This window comes from Odontesthes bonariensis, chromosome 9, assembly GCF_027942865.1.
Source record: "Odontesthes bonariensis isolate fOdoBon6 chromosome 9, fOdoBon6.hap1, whole genome shotgun sequence".
Lineage (NCBI taxonomy): Eukaryota > Metazoa > Chordata > Actinopteri > Atheriniformes > Atherinopsidae > Odontesthes > Odontesthes bonariensis.
The window spans coordinates 24,457,650-24,478,034 of NC_134514.1; the positions used below are offsets into that span (position 1 = coordinate 24,457,650).

Here is a 20,385-nt window from a genome sequence, read left to right on the forward strand (position 1 = left end):
TGGATTACTGTGATGCTCTTTACTTTGGAGTTAGCCAGTCTTCCCTCAGGTGTCTCCAGTTGGTCCACAACGCAACTGCTCGGCTTTTAACCGGAGTCGGGAAGAGGGAGCACATCACCCCTATCCTGGCTTCTCTCCACTGGCTGCCTGTGCATTTTAGAGTTCATTTTAAGATTCTTTTATTTGTTTTTAAAAGTTTACATGGTCTTGCCCCATCTTACCTCTCTGAGCTGCTTCACCCATATTCTCCCGCTCGTTGCCTCAGGTCAGCTGATCAGCTACTCCTGGAAGTACCGAGGTCTAAACTAAAGCTTAGAGGAGATGGAGCTTTTAGTGTTGCCGCTCCCAAACTATGGAACCATTTGTCGTTACATATTAGAATTGCCCCTTTATTGTCCACTTTTAAAACTCATCTTAAAACACATTTTTATTCTTTGGCTTTTAACACATGTTGAGACTTTTGCTCTTACTCTCTGTTGTCGTGTTTTATTGTTTCTGTTGTCTTTTCCATATTTTGCATGTTTATTGATTTTCGTCTGTACAGCACTTTGTCACAGCTACTGTTGTTTTAAAGTGCTTTATAAATAAAGAAGTAGTAGTAGTAGTAGTAATCTTCATCCTTTGTATAGACAGCAAGGTAATGCTGGGCTATACAATGACAGTTTTATGTCTTTGTTAGGAACAGAATCCAATGAGTCCAGTAGTCATTACAGTTTCAATAATGGAGATTTCCATCCAGCACACTGTGGCTCAAGGTTGGTAAGAGCAGTTAAACTCTGAAACACATTTTGGCTCGCCAAGTATTATACTCAGCAAAGACGAACACCATGATCTTATTAGCTAGAAAGGAATGCTGATATCCAAGCCAAATTAATGAATAAGGTCACTCAGATCTTTGTACATAAGCTCGGTTCATGCCTTTTTGAATGCTTCTTTGATTGGTGATCACTCGTGAAGGCAATTGCAAGACTAATTCCACAATGCAAGGTGCTGCAGTCATCAATGAAACAAACAGAAGCTGTGCAGGCTGGCAGGACTGCTGAATAACATTTCGCACATGGAAATGATCAAAGAAGATCATACATATTGTGCAGCAAGGGATCCATTCGCAAGAGGTTTCATGGGACGAGGTGAAGCAAAGTCTGCAAGGAAAAACCCATCCACAGGCTTAACATACTCATTGATATTGAGTGCCTACTCAGGGGAGGTGATCAAATCCATCAGTCACAACTAGATGTGCATACGAGCCACCCTCTCATCATTCCCAACAAACACTACATAAGGAAGTTGCTTGTTTGGCATCAATGGAAACATCTAAGAGAAGGAGTTAAATGTGCCAATGGTGTGTGGCTGGTTAAAGAAAAACACCTTATAAAACTGTGTCATATATTTGTAGAAAACATGTAGAAAACTACATGGTTCATCTGAGCAACAGCTCATGTTTGTTCAACCCATAACATATGTCTGATGTGGGTGGGTCACGGGTATGATTGGTTTTACTGATTTGATTTTAGACTCCATGCCTCTGGATGGTAGACTTCCCAAGCTTTGGCATCATGTTTTAATGAATCTCATGGCAGAGGTCTCAGCGATTGTAAATGCAAGGTCCACGATTCCTGTTTAAACAAACTGAGACCCTGCCCTGTTTCTTACCCCATCCAAGCTTTGTAACCTCCTTTACCTGAGAGAATTTTGATAAAGTCCTACCAGAAAGTCAGTTATTCACAGGGCTGGGTTTAAAAAAAATCGATTTTCCATTTCAAATTGATTTTCACTCGAAAAAAAACAAAATTGATTCTTATCTTCTGCCATTTTCAACATAATCTGTGTCATGACTAGTCATGTGAAATTAGTTACGGTGTGAAATTATGCATGGAGATTCACGTGTTGAGAAGAAACCAGCATTGTCTGTGTAGAAAGGGGAACCATGACACAAGCAGTAACATCGACAGTGGCACCTTTCCACCCGAAGTCCGATGTGTGGCAGCATTTTGGATAAAGAGGGTATGCTGACCAGCAAGAGCTTCTTTTATGGAAACTTCTCTTATAGCCACGCAAAACATGTACGGAAGCTGAATGACTTGAAGTAGCCCAATTGAATCAATTCAGGAATCGGTAACAACACCCACTTGTCGTTACTCACCATGTGCTCAGTTGTGAGGTCAACTTTCTCTGCAATTTTTTTTTTATTTCAACCCAATCAGAAACCTCTGTTAGTACGATGATCCTTTTTTCATGTAATTCAAAGGTAATTCTAAGTTCACTGAAAGCAAAGTAGTTTTGAGTTTTTATTAAAATAATGTCAGCAGTCTGCATTGTTTTTCTGAGCACACTTTTGGTAATTTATACTTTTCAGTATTACACTTTTCCTATGAACGCCCCTAAAGCTAACAAGGACTGCTCCTTAGTGGATGAGCGGGAAGTGTTTACATCTACCCGAATAAGTGAGAGTATGGCAGAGTTATACAGTCTGTAGCTGCCTGTACAAAATGCAGAGCTGTCTGGCTGACTGAGAACTGGCAACATACACAGAGTAACACAGTGTGGAGAAGAGGTAAAGATGTTCTTCAGTGAGATTGTAATGTATATTCTGCCAGCCTTAATGATGGAACCTTATATTTCAAAAAGATGAGCAGAAGGACAACAAATCCATCTACGTCAAGAATTAGCTGAGGGAGTTTCGAACGCAGTGTTTGATTGAATACCTGTCTACACATCTCCCTCCATTGTTCAATCAATTAATCTCATCCAGTTTTAGTCATCCCACCCTGCCCATGTTTACTCAACCTGTCTTTAGCACCTTGCAGCCCACTCATGCTCATTTCACCATTATCTCCCTTTAATTAAGCAACTCTCCCCTCAAGACTCTTCTCAAGGTCTAACACGCTATGAGTGTTTTTTTAAAAATGATTTTGTTCCTTTTTCTGTGTAAATGTGTGCATGTGCGAGAGAGAAGCAGAAAATGAGAAAAATGGGCAGAATCTCATTAACTAGCCCAAACTCATTCCAGTATGCTCAATAGCTACGCTTTGAGCAGAGCTAAAATTAAGTAGTTTCACAGTAAAGAGATTGTTTAAAAAGAATTAGATGGTAAGGTTTGTGTGTAGGGTGGCATTCTTTTTTTTCTTTTTTCTGACCCTAAACATGGAGTTTTCATGCCTAACCCTAACTATTCAAAATGTAACCATAATCACATATTTCTAATACTTTACCAAACCCCCTAAACTCCACCAACAATAAATTTCAGCATTGATTCATTTGTAGGTTAGTTAAATGATTAATAGACTTTAAGACTCTAAAACTTAAAGATATTCAATTTTAACAAAATAGGAAAATAAGAGGAATCAGAACAATTAAGGGAGATTAGGGCTGGAAGATTTTGCATTTATAGCTTGAAACTATAAATGATCAAATAAGCTGCTTCTTTTTTTTCTGATGATTCTTTCAGCTCTGTTTCACAGTGAGATCGTGTTATAAAGTGTGTTAGAGCGTTCACACGCAGTGAGTTTCAGTGAGCCAAAAGCTTCTCCTGCTCTCTTAGCTGATTAAAAAAAAAAGGGTAAAACATCAGTGAAATGTGTTTGTGTTAAAATGTGTCTGCATTTTGCATGCGAGTATATCTCACCGGGTGTGTAGGTGTGAGTAAACGCTGCAAAAAACGTGACATCACCCTCAGGGCACAGTGAGAAGATTTTCTATGACATGGAGGAGCTAAGTAGACACTGCACTGTAACACAACTATAACGTATTGTATGCCACTGCCATACAAGATACAGAGGAACGGAAGGGGAAGGGAAGGAAGCAAAGCAAAAGAAAGGGAAAAACCAGAGCCAAAGGGTATAATTTGAGGACGGAGTAAAGGGGGATTGAAAAGGAACATCTGTATGGGAAGCAAATTTGTGTGTGTCTCTGAATGTGCGCTCTTGTTTTTCTATATTGGAAAACCGTGAGCCCGCTTTACTTGTCGAAATGGCGGACTCGCAAGTTTAGAGAGTCAAAGTTGGTTATATGCATACACGTAGCTCCACACTGAATAATGACATAAACAAGATGTTAGGTGCACCACATCACTGGAGATAATATTTATGTCACCTTCGCTCATATTCCACCTGATACATCTGATGACAGTGCTCTCTACACCACAACGACTGCTATTAAGTGTAATTATACTGTCACAAACTCGGTGAAATGTCTGGCCGGTTAGATTTTGATGTGAAGACAAGAACGCAAAGAGGAGTACATCAGCAGTTGGAGGTTTTTTGTCATCACGCTGGCTGTAAACATTTTTATATGATATAAAAAAAAGATCAACGCATGTTACGTTGTTTTAAATCATTCAGCGTAAACATTTGATTTCAGCAAAAAAGACCTAAATGCTGTGCATCCTTAACATTTCACCGAGAGATAAGTGTAGAGGAATTATGAAGAGATAAGTCAGACACAAACATCAGTGTCCACAAAAATAAAAAAACACCTCTGATGGAAATTAAACATAAGGATTTTACAAGAGACTCATTTAAAAAGCATGTGCATGCGCAGCAGTTTAAATATCTACTTTATTTCAGCTATACTGGCTGTTTGGGACTTTAGTATTAGGCCTGGTTCAAACTTACGTGCCTCTGCGAGGAAATAGACAGATAATTGACATTTTTAAACCCTCCTGCATTTTCTCCTCTAATTAATTACACTGAGAAGCATCCTCATCAAACATTATTTGCTACAGTCTTTTATGATTATTATATTCTACATAATTGGCTCTAAATATTCACATGATAATCAAAACATAGAGTTAGGCTTGCATCATGCTTCTCTTTATTAAATAATAGATGTGGAAGAAAGCTTAGCTTGTGATTGACACCGCATGCTGAGAATGATATCTTGGGCAAATTACTTCTGCTCTTGCTACTCCAGCCATGCGGAATAGTGTATTTGTTCTCAGTAGCATCACCTATTGTTTATGTGATGACTGAAGTGCACATCCAGCACAAGTGTATCATGGTATCATGTTGTCAACAAATAGAAAGCCAACAATTAACCAGCCACATAACCGCTTAAGTCATGTGGGTTGTTGCAATTCACAGAACAACACATTGTCTTTCAGAATGGTTACATACAAAGTGGAGTCGTGCGGTTACAGCTCCACTGACCCATTTAACTGGACCTCCGAAAACGCACAGGACATTATGCCACTTGTAACTTTCATCAGTAATGACAAAACAAAAATACTCTGTGTCATGCCTGCAAAAGGCATGAAAATGTATTTCGTAACACATTCTTACATCACTTTTTATAATACGCTCAGGAAAAGATACTGCACTTCAAATGACCCTTAATAATGAAGAAAAATGCTCCTTGATCGTAACTAGCAGCAGGGAGTAGTCCGAGTTCTAAAATTTCTTTCTGCTCCAGCTGAAGTTTGGTGTGATATTCATCATTATATGTGTGTGTGAGATAAAGCTCTGTGCATATCTAATTTAAAACCACACCATTCTGTCTGAGGGGAGTTGTATGCAGAGGGACCCCTGGGGTTTGTTTTTAATAAAAAGGAATATTCAATGTAAGAAAATTCATATTCAGTGTATGGAAAGCTCCCAAATCAATGGGTGAGAATGGAGAAGAGAGCGCTTGAGGTACCTGGCTGCCTCTTACCGACTGTACAAAACAGGCTATGTGGTGCACGTACTTTTATGGGCGCTTGTTAAATACTGAAGCGCGCGTGAAAATGGATGCAATCTGTATTATTCATTCATTTTGATTAATGCGGAAGCAGAACATTCACGGTTTGATTTATCACTGCACCAAGCAGGGATTTAACACCAGAAGAGGTGCCATGATTTCAGAGTAAGTTGTGCAAATGCAAAATCCCCAGTTTCCTGAACAGTGGGACAAGAATCAGCTGACTTGGGGAAAGCCAGTGAAAGTACCACCCGGAGATGTGATGTGACAGAGGCAGGTATCCTGAGAGTCTCAGCTCTCACAAATGCAGCAGTCTTTCTGATGAGCTTGTTGTTTCAGCACAGGCATGGCTGCTGGGATGTTGAGATTATTAGCCGGAAGCCTGAGAGGGCTGTGCTGGCTGTTTACTCTGCTTTTTGGATGCACTTTTCAAAAATGGGAGAAGAGGGGGGAGCAGAGTTTGCCTAATATATATTCTGAGAATCATACACTCATCATCTGTACAGTCCAACAAGCTGTACTCAAATCCAACTGATTATTCTTTAATGAGTCTTTGATTATTCATCCACGATGACTGAGAGGGAAACATGTTTCATTCAGAATATTTCATCTTGCACTGAACTTTCAAAATTCATATCTGTCCTGCTTTGCTGCTACAGCCAAGCAAACATGAGGCTGTAAAACAAAAACAACAGAAACCCAAAATAGACTCCTCTAAATGACTGGAAAGACACCATCTTGTTTTTGCTAATAGCTAAGAAGCCACCGATGAAGGACTAATTACAGACTTAAGAAAGCTTTTGGGAGTAACTAATGTTCCTTTGGGAGGACAGGGCTTTGTTTTAGAATTAAAGGACTGCTCTTTTCAAAGGATCAGCATGTTAGGCCCACCAGCAATTATAACATTGGTACAGTGATTGTTACAGTGACAACCTTAGCATCTTTATCTGTTATATCATACTGCTTTCCATCACGCTTGGATTGATGTCGCATCCAAAGCCTTCCAGTTGCAAGTCAGAAAACCAGTTGGATTTGCTCACAGACCAGGCTAACCTTTATTCAAAATATACGTTGATAAAAAAAATTTTTTAAAAACGCATCACACTGTATTCTACTCTTACAAACACCACAGTAATATTCTCACTGACAGAGGTCAGGCAGTCCTGTGTGTCTTACTGCTTTACTGAGATACTGTACAAACTGACAGAAGTGCTGCTAAACGTTTTACTATTGCAGCTATCACAGTGAGAGATTTTCTTTTCATCCAGTGCTGTCACATAAGAAATAAAAGGTTGTAACTCGTAACCCGGTTTCAGCTGGAGACCCACCACTGTAATTAACAATAATATCACTGTTATGTAGTTCCCCCACAGGTCACAGACAACCAACAGCAATCCCAGTTTGATATTCTGTCCACAGTTCAATATGAAGAGACTGTACCCTGTAGAGACTGTCTTTGTTTTCCTTCTGCCTCTTGTTCTTTATCATGTTCCTTTAATCAATCCTGCATCACTTAAATTGAGCTTTATGGCTTGTGTCTCTAAACATTCAAAATTAATTTGCTGGTATGAGATGTCTTGATATCCCTGTGGCTTGTTCTTCATTATTTAACTCTCCGTTGATCTAATGTCACCTGAAGGGAGATTTAGCCTCACCAACTGAATGTATCTTACTGATCTGCAGATGACATTAGTGGAAGAAAATGGACATAAATCTCCAATTATCACTTATTTCTGAACTTAGTCCATTTAGTGCAACAACTAAAGAAAATAACTGGAGTGCAGACGATTAAAGGTGGATTTTGTAACTTTTATTCTTAAAAATGACCGCCACTGGTGTAATGTTACTAGATGATGTTTATGTTTCCATTTTTTAAAGACGTTTTTTTTTGCATTTTAAAATCGTTTTGTATTGTTTTTTTCCCCAGGTTTCTTTTACTGGGTAACAGCAAAAAATCAAGAGAGGTGCTGGGACCCCTTCTCTTTGCCATGTTTCCAATAACCTCCGATAACCAATTGACCTTCCCTGAGCATTTGGCCTCTGTTGCGCCGCTATCCACTATTCAACATAAGAAAGATTAGACCATTCCTGACACAACAAGCTACCCAGTTCCTGGTACAAACCATGATCATTACTCGCCTTGACTACTGCAACCCCCTCCTAACGGGCCTCCCGGCTCGTGTGATAAAACTACTACTCAGTCCTCTACCCATTGAGCTACACTGGCTACCTGTAGCTGCTTGTATCAAATCCAAATCACTAATGCTAGCCCACAGGGATTTCTAGGTCTGCTCCCAAATACCTCAACACTCTCATACAGAAATCACACAAAAAACATCAAATACGAGTAGGCAAAAGTTCAATTTTTTTTTATATACTGTGACAGCCACAGCCAGCACATTCCTTGAAATAGCCAGTTTTTACTATTTCTTCCATCGCCAAATGTGACGACAATATTCAGGAAAAAGTATGGTGTTAATTATTTATCATAAGTCTGGTTCAACATAATTCAGATCCTGGTGTCATATATAGTTTGCACTTTCAACACAAGAGGAGACTCAGCGAGGCTGTGTATTGCTGCTACCTCATCTTAAATAGGTCATGTAATTTGGACACGCCGTTGCATCCGTCGACTCTAGAGTGTTAAGCTGTGATGGTTAGGTTTAGTGTGAGTGGCTAGAGAAAGGATCATGTCAAAGGAGTCCCCACAAATATAATAAAGCAAGCCTGTGTGTGTCTTTGAAAGTGTTCCAAATTCAATGATGGCTCTACAAAACCAAGGACACAATTACCATAGCAACAAGCACAGATTATGTGTTGGTTTAAGCCATTGGGTATTTCTTATTTATTGTTTTGGAGGAAAACCAACCGCAATTGTTTTTTTAAAAAATCACTTTTATTCATTATCATCTTTATAATTTTGCTGCCACCTCAGTGTTTGGCACCACACATAGAAACATTTACAGTAGTTGCTAAACTGGCCTTTCACACCATTGTGCGGTGCAAACTCTTAGCAGACAACAAGCCTCTTCTGCCAAATTAGCTGTGAGTGAATTAGATAATGCCAAAGCTTGCCCGGTTCTCGCAAAGCCTTCATGTTTTCAGCCCATGGTGAAGCATCCTCACAAATTAACTTCTTGTTGAATTTTTGTCTTCTTTTTTTTTGTTTGTTTGTTTTTTCACATCCAGGCACATCAGATGTAACCCTAGGTTATTATTTTTCTTTACTGCGAGACTCTTTCTCCATAAACAAATGTGAATTTCAATCCCGTTTAGCGCCTTTCAGTGGCCCATTAAAGTCCTCCCATCACGCATATCTGCTGCCTTTCATCTTTCTCTGTTTCCCCACTATATCCATAGTAAAAAAACACAACAAACAGGGGGACACGTTGGATGTGTGTGTTTTTGCACACATCTGTCAGCATACACACTGGAGTACTCACCATTCAGGTAGGTGGTAGCAAGCCTTGAAAAAAAACCCTGTAGAGTGCCATCCTGTTACCTTTGTGAGCAGTGACCTGAGAACACACCGCCAGCTGCTGTTAAAGGGCCGCACACAGCTGCAGTCACTTCAGGTAAATACTTTTTATTCTTTACTGTGCAGCTCTCTTTGATAAGCGTTGCTAAAAACAGTATGCATCTGTATATGTGTTCAGAAAGAGCAGTTATAGAAAATCCAGAGCCTCGAGGTTCTGTACTGTAGACTGTTACACACTGACATAATGTAAGAGTGTTAATAATTAATAATCCAGTTATTAAGCTTTTGAACAGCATCATCGTACCGCAGGTTTCAAATCTGTACAGTAAAATTGAATTAACATATTAATGTTGTTTGCTCACAGTTCTTGTTCTTCCTAGCCTTTATTGAGCAACTTCTCCCTCAATCCTTCAATCATTGTCTACGAACATTTGCAGCTGGACAGAAAAGTTTGAGCCAGAGGCTAAAGCTTGTGTACGGTCAGTATGTTTGTAATAGCAGCGGAGGAGAGGAGCTTGTTTGCAGACTGCAAGAGAGGTGTAACATGAAGAAGGCATACCAACCTGGGCAGTAACAAAAGATCTCAACAGATTTTGGGGATTTCTGTGTTTTTTCAACCAACTCAAATGCAGTTTCAATCATGTTAATAATTTCTTCAGACACGAGTAGCAAGTTAGATAGTATCGATCAGTGTGACATGTCTCCAGATGCATATGCAATAATGTAACCTTGAAATTCAAGATGGAAGATGGCACATGCAGGTTTCAGTTTGTAAAAGAAGCTGCTGCAGTAGATGCTAAGTTATTTGATCATTTGGAATTATATCCCCAGAAGATAAAGTGTCGCCCCTCTAAGGTGGCAGAAACGATTAAACAGTTAAATAACAGAGAACGATGCCAAACAGATATCTAACGTCACACAGGCACATTTCTGAAAATGCACTGCACACATCTGTGTGAGTGTCCAATGATTTATTAATAGATTTAATGTCAAGTCAAGCAGTCAAGCCAACTTCTTAATGCTTCCCTTAATCAATTATACCTACCTCCTGCGCCCTCTATCCTACTTTCTCCATCGAGACTCACACTATTTCCCACTTTCCCTCTCTCTCTAAATACAGCAGTACACCCGACAAGATCTTAAGACTCTAAGATCTAAATCCAACGAGGAGACAACACAGAGATCACTGAGACCCCAGGGCATTTTAAATGCAGCCGAGCTTGGAACTCGGACTGATTCAGTGCTCGTTACTACAACCCACTGTGATTCAGGAAGGAGGACACTAGGAACAAGCTGCGCTCTGTCGGCAATTACTGTGCAAGATCATGCAGAATTCACATAGTAAATCTCCTGTGTATCACTTTCATCTAAGTGAATGTCTGCAAGTAAAAGGAAATCATTATCAGGTGAATGAGCTCTTACCACAGAGGACCAGTGGGATGGCAGGAAATGAACTTTTGCAACATACTAAAAAAAACCTCTGGTGAACCTTTTTGTTTTATCTGTGCTGCCGCATTGAAAGGCAAAGGATAGGTTTAAAACTGTGCCACAATATAGCACGGAATCACTTCGTTCTGATGTACAGCAATGCATCCGCTACCTCTACCCCCTCCACACATCCAGGTCTGCACTGCCATGCTGCCCAGCTGCCATACTGAACTATTTAAAATTGAAATATATTTTCTACTAAGCTTGCTTCATGCACCAGCAAACAAAATTACACGAGCCCATGAATAAGTAATGCAAATATTACAAGACTCTGTCGAAGCAGGTGGAAACATTCTGTCTAGGAAAGCAGAGTTCAATGTGACTGCTCTTTATCACGACAGATATCTGCCAACATTCACCGACCAGAAGTTTTCACCTAAAGGAGATAAATACCAGCTGCAGTCAGTCAGTTTAAGACAGTGCGACTGGTTTGTCTTTATTTGTCGAGTATTCTCCACAATATGAAAAGACATGGCACACACATTGGTGTTAAGAGAAAATGAATATTTAAAGTAACCTGGCCCGCTGTGTTATCTAAGTTTATGTTTTGGGACTGTAAGGTGCTGCAAGAGAGAAATAAAACAGAGAGAGAGAGAGGGAGAAGCCAACACGTCCTCGTTTTTTTCATGCTTTTGTTTGTACTGCAGTGCCAGAGCAGATGGTGTGCAACCCTGGGTTCATTTCCTGAAACTCAAAGAAAGAAAGAGACAGAAAGGGAGATGGAGGCCACAGAGGCAGGAACTCATCCCAAAGAGTCCCTCTCTGTCAGCAGAAGACAGTCATCTCTGTCATCTCCTTCTGTCTCCACGTGTCTCTCCCTTCTCTGCATCTTCCTGCTTATTGTTCCCACACAGCAGTTAGGAGAAACTCCATCCATTGTCAGAAGTAATTTGCACCATCGTCTGCCTACTGAACTTTTAATGACAATTTGACAGGTATATGGTTAGCAGCAGTCTCCTATGTAGTCGGCTGTGTGTGTGTGTGTGGTGGTGGTGGTGGGGTACAGCTGGGGTGCATGTTCACCATTTGTACTGCTTATGTAAGGGTGGATTCTTATTGCCCTGAAGCTCAGTTTGTATATTAACTTAGGATACACAGAATTATTCCCAAATTTGACAAATAAGCTGTGAAACTAAACTCATCAAAGCAGCTTCACTTTTGTTGTTCTGGTAACTGTCCAGGCAGAACATGCATTCACTGTTCCCGCATGATAATAATACCTTAGCTGCTCTTTATTTTTGCTTCATATGTAAGTAAGTTTATGCTGACAAACAGGACTGACCCTGTAAGATCCTGGCACACACAGTGACAGCCTAACTGTGAGGGATTGTTGCTGAATTTCTGCATCAGCAATATACAGCAGTTAGGGTTATAAATATGAGACATTCCCTGCTCATTCCCTGACCAACAAGCAACACTAAAAGAGTCTTTTTTTTTCTTTTTCACTTCACTACATTACTTTGAATAAAGTTTGTGGCAATATTCTTTTTCAAAACAGCCCAGTACTTTTTCACAGCACTTCATCTTTACTATACATCAAATCATATGTGCCAGGTACTCTAAAGCAAGCTTCTTCATGTCAACAACCTCAATTTTCATTGTGTTATTAACAAATGTTTTGTGAAGAGTGTTTCACACAAGAATCTGAGCCTTGGATTAATTTATAGTGGCTGTAATTACTGACATTGCTATATAGTCAGAACTGTTGTCAGCCGCATTTCAACCAGGTTCAGCATGACTCAGTGAAAAACTTGGAGGTGGAGTCACGTGATTTCTAACTTGCAGCCTGTCAGTCATTGATCTTCACCAACCCTGGTGGTTTGAGCTTCAAAGATTCACCTTATAAAGCAATGTGCTGGTCAGAACTTTCTAACAGTGCTGATACATGAACATAAACACTGACAGATGGACATCTATGCATCCATCCATCCATTCTCTGTACCTATTCTCATCCTGTTCAGAGTAATGGGGAATAGCTTATCTTAACCCATTCAATACTTTCAGGCATCTGTCACCAGTAATTTATGAAAAATGACACATTGGGAGGTTTACGAACACATTTCAAAGACAAGCTTATTCTCCAATAAGCCTCCACATCTAGCTCTTCAAAACTGAAACAGTATCTTGCTAGCAGGACATTTTCTTTTAATGTTCCAACATCTAAAATCACAAGTCAAAAATGATAAACGTGAACGGAAGAGAGAATGGCTCCAGCAAAAATTGGCAGTCATCCTTCTGCCTGATTAAAACTCTAAATTAGAGAGGAAATAACAACCTTTTAGCAAGTTAGCTTGATGTCACTGAACCTGTTCTACATTTCTCAGCTGAAGCTCTTTCTTTTTTTGCCACATTAGAAACGAAGCACAGTAAGCATTCCGTCCATTTCAATCTGTGTAGTAAAAGGTAGTCTCCGCAGTAAATGGGCCATGTTTGGCAATGTAAGATAAATAAATAAATGTGCTGTTTGCATCTTTATGACAGATGGTGAAGCTCTGCAAATGTTACTTCTGATTCAGCCATGTGTATTTGCTAAGCTCACCGTTTTCATCGATGGTTTCCATTAATGAGTGACGACCACAGAGCCACAGCCTCAGAGCTGCTCAGCTGTTTCCCTGCTCCCATTACTGGTTACGCAGTATCACAGCTCACTTACATTACACATTGTCTAGACTCTGAGGTAGTCTAGACAATGTAAGGGAAGTTCTGAAAATTGCCACATTGTAACAGCCAAAATAGCCAAGATAAAAAAAATTGCCATAAATTGACAAGGTATCAGAAAATTAGAAATAAAACATTCCTCTATATTATTTCACTCAGCTACATATAGAAGAGTTTATGATAGAGTTTAACAGTAGATTTAACAAAATCCTTTTGAATCAGTAACCTATTTTTTCACCGATAAAACATTTACAAGTACCCAGATTTGTTACCTTCAGCCTGCTGTCACTGTCATATCACTACACACATAAACACTCAATTTGGAAGATACTGTGACCCATACACTCAAGTCTGATCTCACGATGGTAATGGAACATGAAGATAATAGAACACGATTTTACAAAAGATTTACAGCTTGAGGGGTCAAAAACACAAGTTAGCTGAGCCACAGCTTTGCTGAGGTCAAATCCAGACCCAGACGCTGCCCACACTGCGGAGCCATCTCAGCAAAACCTCAGGGTAAAGGCTAAATGTGTTTGGGAGACAAAAAAAGCAGAGGAAGAAGAGTAGCCCTTTATTCAAGGCATCCCAAAAACACAAGTGTTTCACTGTCTGTGAGGACTGAAAAAGACTGTAAGACACATGGGGTGAAAGTCAGAAGGAGTGATGGACAGAATAGAGAATGAGCCTGCAGGAAACTTCAGCAACCTCCTGTCAGGCTTTGCTTGTGGCATCCACTTTGAATGAGCGGCTCCTCTACAGCTTACTGATCAGACCGGAGACTGCGGATCAGGTTTGAAATGTGAAGTGAAAGCATAAAAAAGGCTTGGCAGAGGGTGCTTTAAATGGTGCCAGCGAGAACGGCGTTGCGAAATGACACAATATGATTCAAACTACGGGCGCGCAAGTGTTTGTTCTGAAGCAGGTTGTGTGGTAGCCACCTGCCTGTGGATCAGATTATCAGAAAGAGACAGAAAGCTATTTCTTTTTTTCCATAAAAAGACTGAAATATCTGTGGTTTGAAAAGTATGTGAAAAGTGATTTCGATGAGACTATTTTTACAATGATTTTTTTTCACCGCATTAAACCAAATGAACACTAAAGGAAAAGACATAAAAGAACATTACTTTATATCTAACATAACACTGATTCATTGCCAATTCATTTGACAAAGCCTTTCACACAATTACACACAAAAAACGTTAGGTTCACTATTTTGGACTAAACAAAATGACAGATTGATATGAATTGATATAGCATAATAACATGTCATGTCCTTCTAAAGATTCCATCAAAACTTGAAAAACAATATTGATTTTGTACGTACAGTGCAAAAGAGTTTTTGTACAATCTGCTTTTCAGTTTCTCAAACTTTTTTTAAACCCTTAAACTTGACTGGCAAAAAAAAGGAATAGAGTTGCCTTCAATGTCTCATTCAAAATAAGGAGTATATATAAAAGAATAATGAAGATATAGCAGATTGGATGAGATGGATGAGGAAAGAAATGTAGAGGAAAAAATGTGCACAACATAGTTTTTTTCCAAGGATTCTCCGTCTCTCTTCAGACACTGAACTCAGCACACACATCTCTAAGTCTGATGCTCACACACCTGTACTTCATGCCCGTGTGTTTCCCCGTTGACTCCTTCAGTGAGATGTGGCGTGGGGCGAAGGAGCCGAAGCTGCGGGCGATGATGGCCACGGTGCGGAACTTGGCCCTGGCCTGGTTCACCACGTTGGGGCTGGAGGCGCTCTGCTTGCTGTGGTCCCCATTCCCCCTCTTAAGGTTATGGTCCGTGCAGGCGATGGACACTTGCATGGCTGAGTTTCAGCGACGGTGGCACAACCCGCAACAAAGAGAAAAAGTGAATGAAGTGGGAAGAGACACTGGCAGGGAAGCCTGAAGTCTGAAAGTGGGTGTTATTTGATCTCTCTTTTGATTTAAAGTCTCCCCTTTTTTCCTCACACTGTGGTCAGGTCCTCCCGCTTCTTTTAAACGTCCCTTTTGGTTCCTTGTTTATGGATCAAGTCTTCATTTGTACACTTCCAAATGCTGCGTCTTCGCGTTAATCACTTTGTTCTCTGTAGCAGATCAGATCTGCAAAAGCTTTTCCTTGTTTTTTCTTTGCTCACATCAAGCCTCCCATTTTCGGGCTTTCCTCCAACGACAGAGAGATCGCAGAGCAGGTCAGTCTTCAAAACCCTGAAAAGAACAACGACTCCCCAATTTGTTCTCCCACCGCTTTTCTCTTCTGTTGTGTCTTGTCTCTGATCCCGAGCTTGGGGAATCTTTTTTTCTTTCTTGCAGGATTTTAGCTGCAGAATGAAAATCAGAGGAGTTGGAGAGAGTGCAGAGTGATGGCAGAGGAGCGAAAGCGAAGCAAAGAGATACAGAGATGCGAGCCAGGCGCTGCACTCTCCCTGGTCTGACTGTGGGAATGGTGCGCAAGCGATGGCATGTGAGAGAGAGGGGAGAGGAGGGTGAAGGAGGAGGGGACAGGGTCAGAGAACAGATAAGGAGACAGGGCACAGATGAAGGAGGAAACAAGGGGGAGGGTCACTCTCAGGTCCTGGGAGGGTGCACCACCACACTTCTGTCATCAGCACTTTTTACGTCTTCTTCCTCTCCTCCTTCTCACGCTCTCTTGGTCCTGCCTGCCGATGTTAACGTGTGTCACTTGTGCCCCAGTTTCCCCACTTTTCTCCAGCTCACCGGTGTTTGTTCTGTACCTTATATTTGGACGCTCAGCTCTTTTTGCCTTCCTCCTGTTGTTGATTTGCTCAGCAGGGCAGCTCCCTCACAGACTGCGCACCTTTGGAGAACTGAGAGGCATGCGGTGCAGCACACAGCTTTCTCTCACTCCCTCCCTCCCACTCGCTCCCTGCTGCTCTCTATTCAGTTTCACTCTACCTGTCTCTCCCCTTCTCACTCTTTCTTCTCACCTGTCAGTCTTTGAAAGTTCCCTCCTTTCTTCATCGTTTATGTCAACACAGCAAATTTGATCCTTTTCCTCACTCGATTTTTTTGTTATTCCTTTTTCTTCTTCTTTTTCATCGGTCCTCCAGTAATATTTGTAATAGCACAATACTATTCCTCTCCCATCCTCTCTATTATATGACATGAAACATCTTCAGATTTTCGAACAACTCCTAAAGGTAGGAAAATTAGAAAAGCTTATCGATTGAGGAAAATGGGCCAATATTTAGCTCCCAAATCCATGAATGGCAAAAGCAGGCGAGTCTTGTGCAGAAATACCTAAAACATTGCGCCCAACTCTCAGAGGTTAATATGAATTTGCTATGAATTTTTATTTTGCAAGTCACCTAAACACAGAGACTTTTTGCGTGTTTATCTTGTAATCACTAGAATGTATCTTCTTCAGGAACCAACGTATGTTTTTGCTACTGCTGCACATTCAACATCTAAAGATGAAAAAGCGTCTGTTTATGCAAGTCAGTAACACGCTGCGCATCTGCTGACATAAAACCATAATTTTCCTCCAAATCTCACACCACACTGTACATATAAACCCCCATAGGCAGCGATGAATGAAAGCCAGAGAGACGAGCATGGATTGACGAGATAGGGGGAGGTGCGGAGCGAGGGAAGAAGACTAAAAACAGAAGGCTGAGGCACATTAGAGCTGAGAAGAGAGGGAATTAATGTATCTGTGTGTGTTTGTTCAAAGCACATCCAAGCGTGTGCATTTGTGTGAAATACCACATGTGTTATGTCAGCATGTGTGTGTGTGTTTAGAGTAAGGTGTGAATTTGATGTACTTTCTTGTGATTCCACGGAATGTCAAACGGAGGTAAATGGAGCATTTAGCTGAAGGGTCTGAACGTTAACTTTCTCTCTCTCTGCTTCTGCTTGAGTGTGTGTGCATGTGCACACCTACATACAGTAGATGAGACCATGTGAGGTAAAGGTCACTCTCTAAATGCAAGTGTTTGGATAGAATAAACAGAGCATATTATTGTGAGAAATAAACAAAAGCCAAGAAAAATGGCTAATACTGGTCTGTTTGGCTTGTTTGAGTGGTTCTTGCCATTTCAGCAGATGCTTTTCATGTAACAGTTGATACATGTGGACACACATGCAAAGAGACTTTATCAGTTAGCAGCAGACGTGGTTGTTAATGCTATCGAAATGTCATTGTAACCCAGTTGTTATCAGTCTCCTTTTTCATTCAAAGTCTGCATCCAAGTACACAAGTATGCAATCTCCTCATTGCTGCTCACAGCTGTCATCCACTTTAAATGTTTCCTTGGCTAATAATTAATGTTCTTTTTACAAAGGACACATGTAACACCATATAAAAGGCGAATTTGATTCCTATAAACTATACAGTTTTAATAGTCCCAGGGCTTTAGTCCATCATGGTCTTGGTACATTGTATTTCATACTAATTAGTGAATGTTTTTGTTCTTGAAACTAAAATGCTAAATAAGGTACATTCATAAACAAAAGAATTGATAAAAAACACTTGCTCAACATCCTCATGCTGCTGTTGTGACAGCAGCGTCTCTAAGGGCCTGCTAGCCCTTTGTTTTCCATCACTTTTTATAATTACTTGTGTTCAATTAGTCTATTACCTACAGTGGTATACATTCCACCTGATGCTCACCTCTCACTTGTCAAAATGGGTATTTCAGGTGTACCTGGTGTTTTTGGTTCTGAACTGGTTTCTGCCTTATGCCTTCTTCCCATCTCTCCTTGTTGATTGACAACTGTTGGTTTGCCTGATCATTAAATTTATTCAGGCCACACAGGCAGAAGGAGAGGTACCAGCAGGTGGAAGACTGATTCAAATGAGGCTGCACAGAGTGAGGTTTTAGGTATTTTGATGTGTCCTCGGCTTTTATGCTGAATCATGTCACAAAACTGCACCACGTCTTTTTTCTGGCTCAGTGTCAATTTGCCTTAATACTACCGAGCTTGAATCACTCTTCGCACTGAAGCTGTATCAGGTGTCATGGAAAAACATTTTCCCTTGAAAAAAACGACAGAAACTGGTTTCGTCAATGCTTACAGAGAGTTGCTAAAAGAACAAGTGATGCAACACAGGGGTAAATATGCCCCTGTTGCATAAAAGCATCAACTACAAAACGTGTCTATGCTGTCAAAAAAACAACAACACTGTTTTCCATTAACTATTGTGTTCAAGTAATTTGCAAAATCAGTACATTTAGTTTTCTCCTGCAATAGTCTTTATTCAAACTGCTCCATCATTTTCTTAATAATTTTCTAGACATATGTCAGTATGTCACAAAATTTGTTGTATATTGAATATTTTGTATCACGCAAGTATAGAAGAGATTCATACTCAAGCTTCATACTATCTCGCCCAATGCAGTGTTACTCACATTACAGGGCATGTGTACACAGCTTCAGACCTGCTTTACACTTAATGGAAAAGTTGCTCATCCGAGATCAATATCATTTTGCTTCTCTGGGGAAAGCCAGATACCCAACCAACTCCACATAAGAAGCCAGAGCTGGCTCAAATCCTCCTTCCTCTAATGAAGAGTGGAAAAGTGCTGAGTGAAAAAGGGACTGTGGTTCCAAGGTGTGTTACTGTGCTGCAGTAAGTGCAGCACACAGCGCACAGACACACTTAACTGTGTGTGTAAGGGAAGGGAACCTGTGCTAAATGTCACTTTCCATCAGTCAGTGTCACACACACACACACACACACACTCAAACGCAGCTGGGTGAAATCTCTCCGCATTTCTTGCAGTGGTGGGAGAACTTGTTTTAAATCTACACACACCAAACCACTTGAAATTAAGGCTAACACATCACTAACCCATCTTTGATATTGAAACTGTGTCACCGTAGCCCACTCATTGTATGTACAGTGAGAAAAATTGGTTGTTTTAATGTTTGGTAATGCCTCACAGTTGAATGAGACAGAATCAGAAATAGGGATTTGTGTGACATAGATGTAGAATCACAAAGTCTTGATAAAAAGCAGTTTTAAAACAACAAAAACACAGGGCATTAACAACTGTCCGCAGCTGTAAAGAACTATCTTTTTTGATACTAACTATAATCTTTTCCTAAATCTAATCAGGGTGTTAATGTTTCTAAAACCTGATGGTACCAAATCTCCTATCACCAATATGTGATTCCTGCAGCATGAGTCATATTAAGCAATGTTGGGATAAATGAGCCAGTTGGACTTGCTGGGTCAAAACCCCAATGAGAAACGAAAAAATGAGTGAAAATGAGTCATACACTCAACCAATATTAGATGAAGTTACGAGGTCATACTGTAGCAGATCATTAGTCACCTATAGAGAGATGAGTTAGTCGAGGTCAGCCCACACCCCAGAATATCAGCAACTGGCAAATCTCATGCAGAGTGCTTCATTTCAGCTGCCTCAGCCCCCCACACCATCGCTGCCTCATTTGCAAAGTGTGTTGCAACTCACCTGCTCCCTTTTCTTTTTTCCTTACAAGTGTTTTGTGTGTTGTTGATGCTCTTCTGTTTTGTACTCTGGGCACTCTGCAGCTGTTCTCTTTGCCTCAAGTATTTCACATATGATTGTGGAAAGGCAGAGAGGTCCCAGGGCAGAGCCATGCCACCAAATATAAACTACTCCAAGTGGTTTTTACTGTATGGTTCGTGGTCCTGACTGAAAATACTGTTTGGTATTGTCCGACATTGCACTTTCATCATGAATGATAACAAGTGTCTTTGTGTGTTTGAGTGAGTACATATTAGATGCAGTGAAAGTATTTTGTTGTGCGACACTCGTTACTGTTACCCCTTCGGATGTCCGGATATGCTCTTCGGGTTGATTTAAACTGATTCAGCAGTCAGCTCCAAAGAGTCTCTGCGGCTATGTCCCATCCCGACACACAAACTTTTGATGTGGGTGAAATGTTTGGAGCCAGCCATCGAACTAACTTATCATCAAAGTGACTTACAATAGCTGCTGGTTGTGGATAAAAATAATACCTAGTGAGCTTAAATTTGCCGTTGTTGTTTCTATGATCTATTTGTCAGGTTGAACACACTTTTTCACATTTTTACTGATTACTGACTCTGTTTTGCTTTTATTCTCACAGCAGCTG

General features: G+C 40.4%; 1 protein-coding gene across 3 annotated transcripts in view; it reads right to left on the reverse strand.

Moving 5' to 3' along the window:
* Positions 1–20,385, reverse strand: part of kcnab1a (potassium voltage-gated channel subfamily A regulatory beta subunit 1a) — a 111,297-nt gene that overhangs the window by 61,391 nt on the left and 29,521 nt on the right. The window contains exon 1 of one of the 3 annotated variants that reach the window (XM_075473713.1): positions 14,912–16,111. The exons of 1 other annotated variant lie outside the window; for it this stretch is intronic. In XM_075473713.1, coding sequence (XP_075329828.1) covers positions 14,912–15,120 — 209 coding nt within the window. In that variant the 5' untranslated portion in view covers positions 15,121–16,111. Of the gene's footprint in view, positions 1–14,911; positions 16,112–20,385 lie in introns of those variants that run through there. One more of the 3 variants, XM_075473714.1, reaches the window with a different exon arrangement.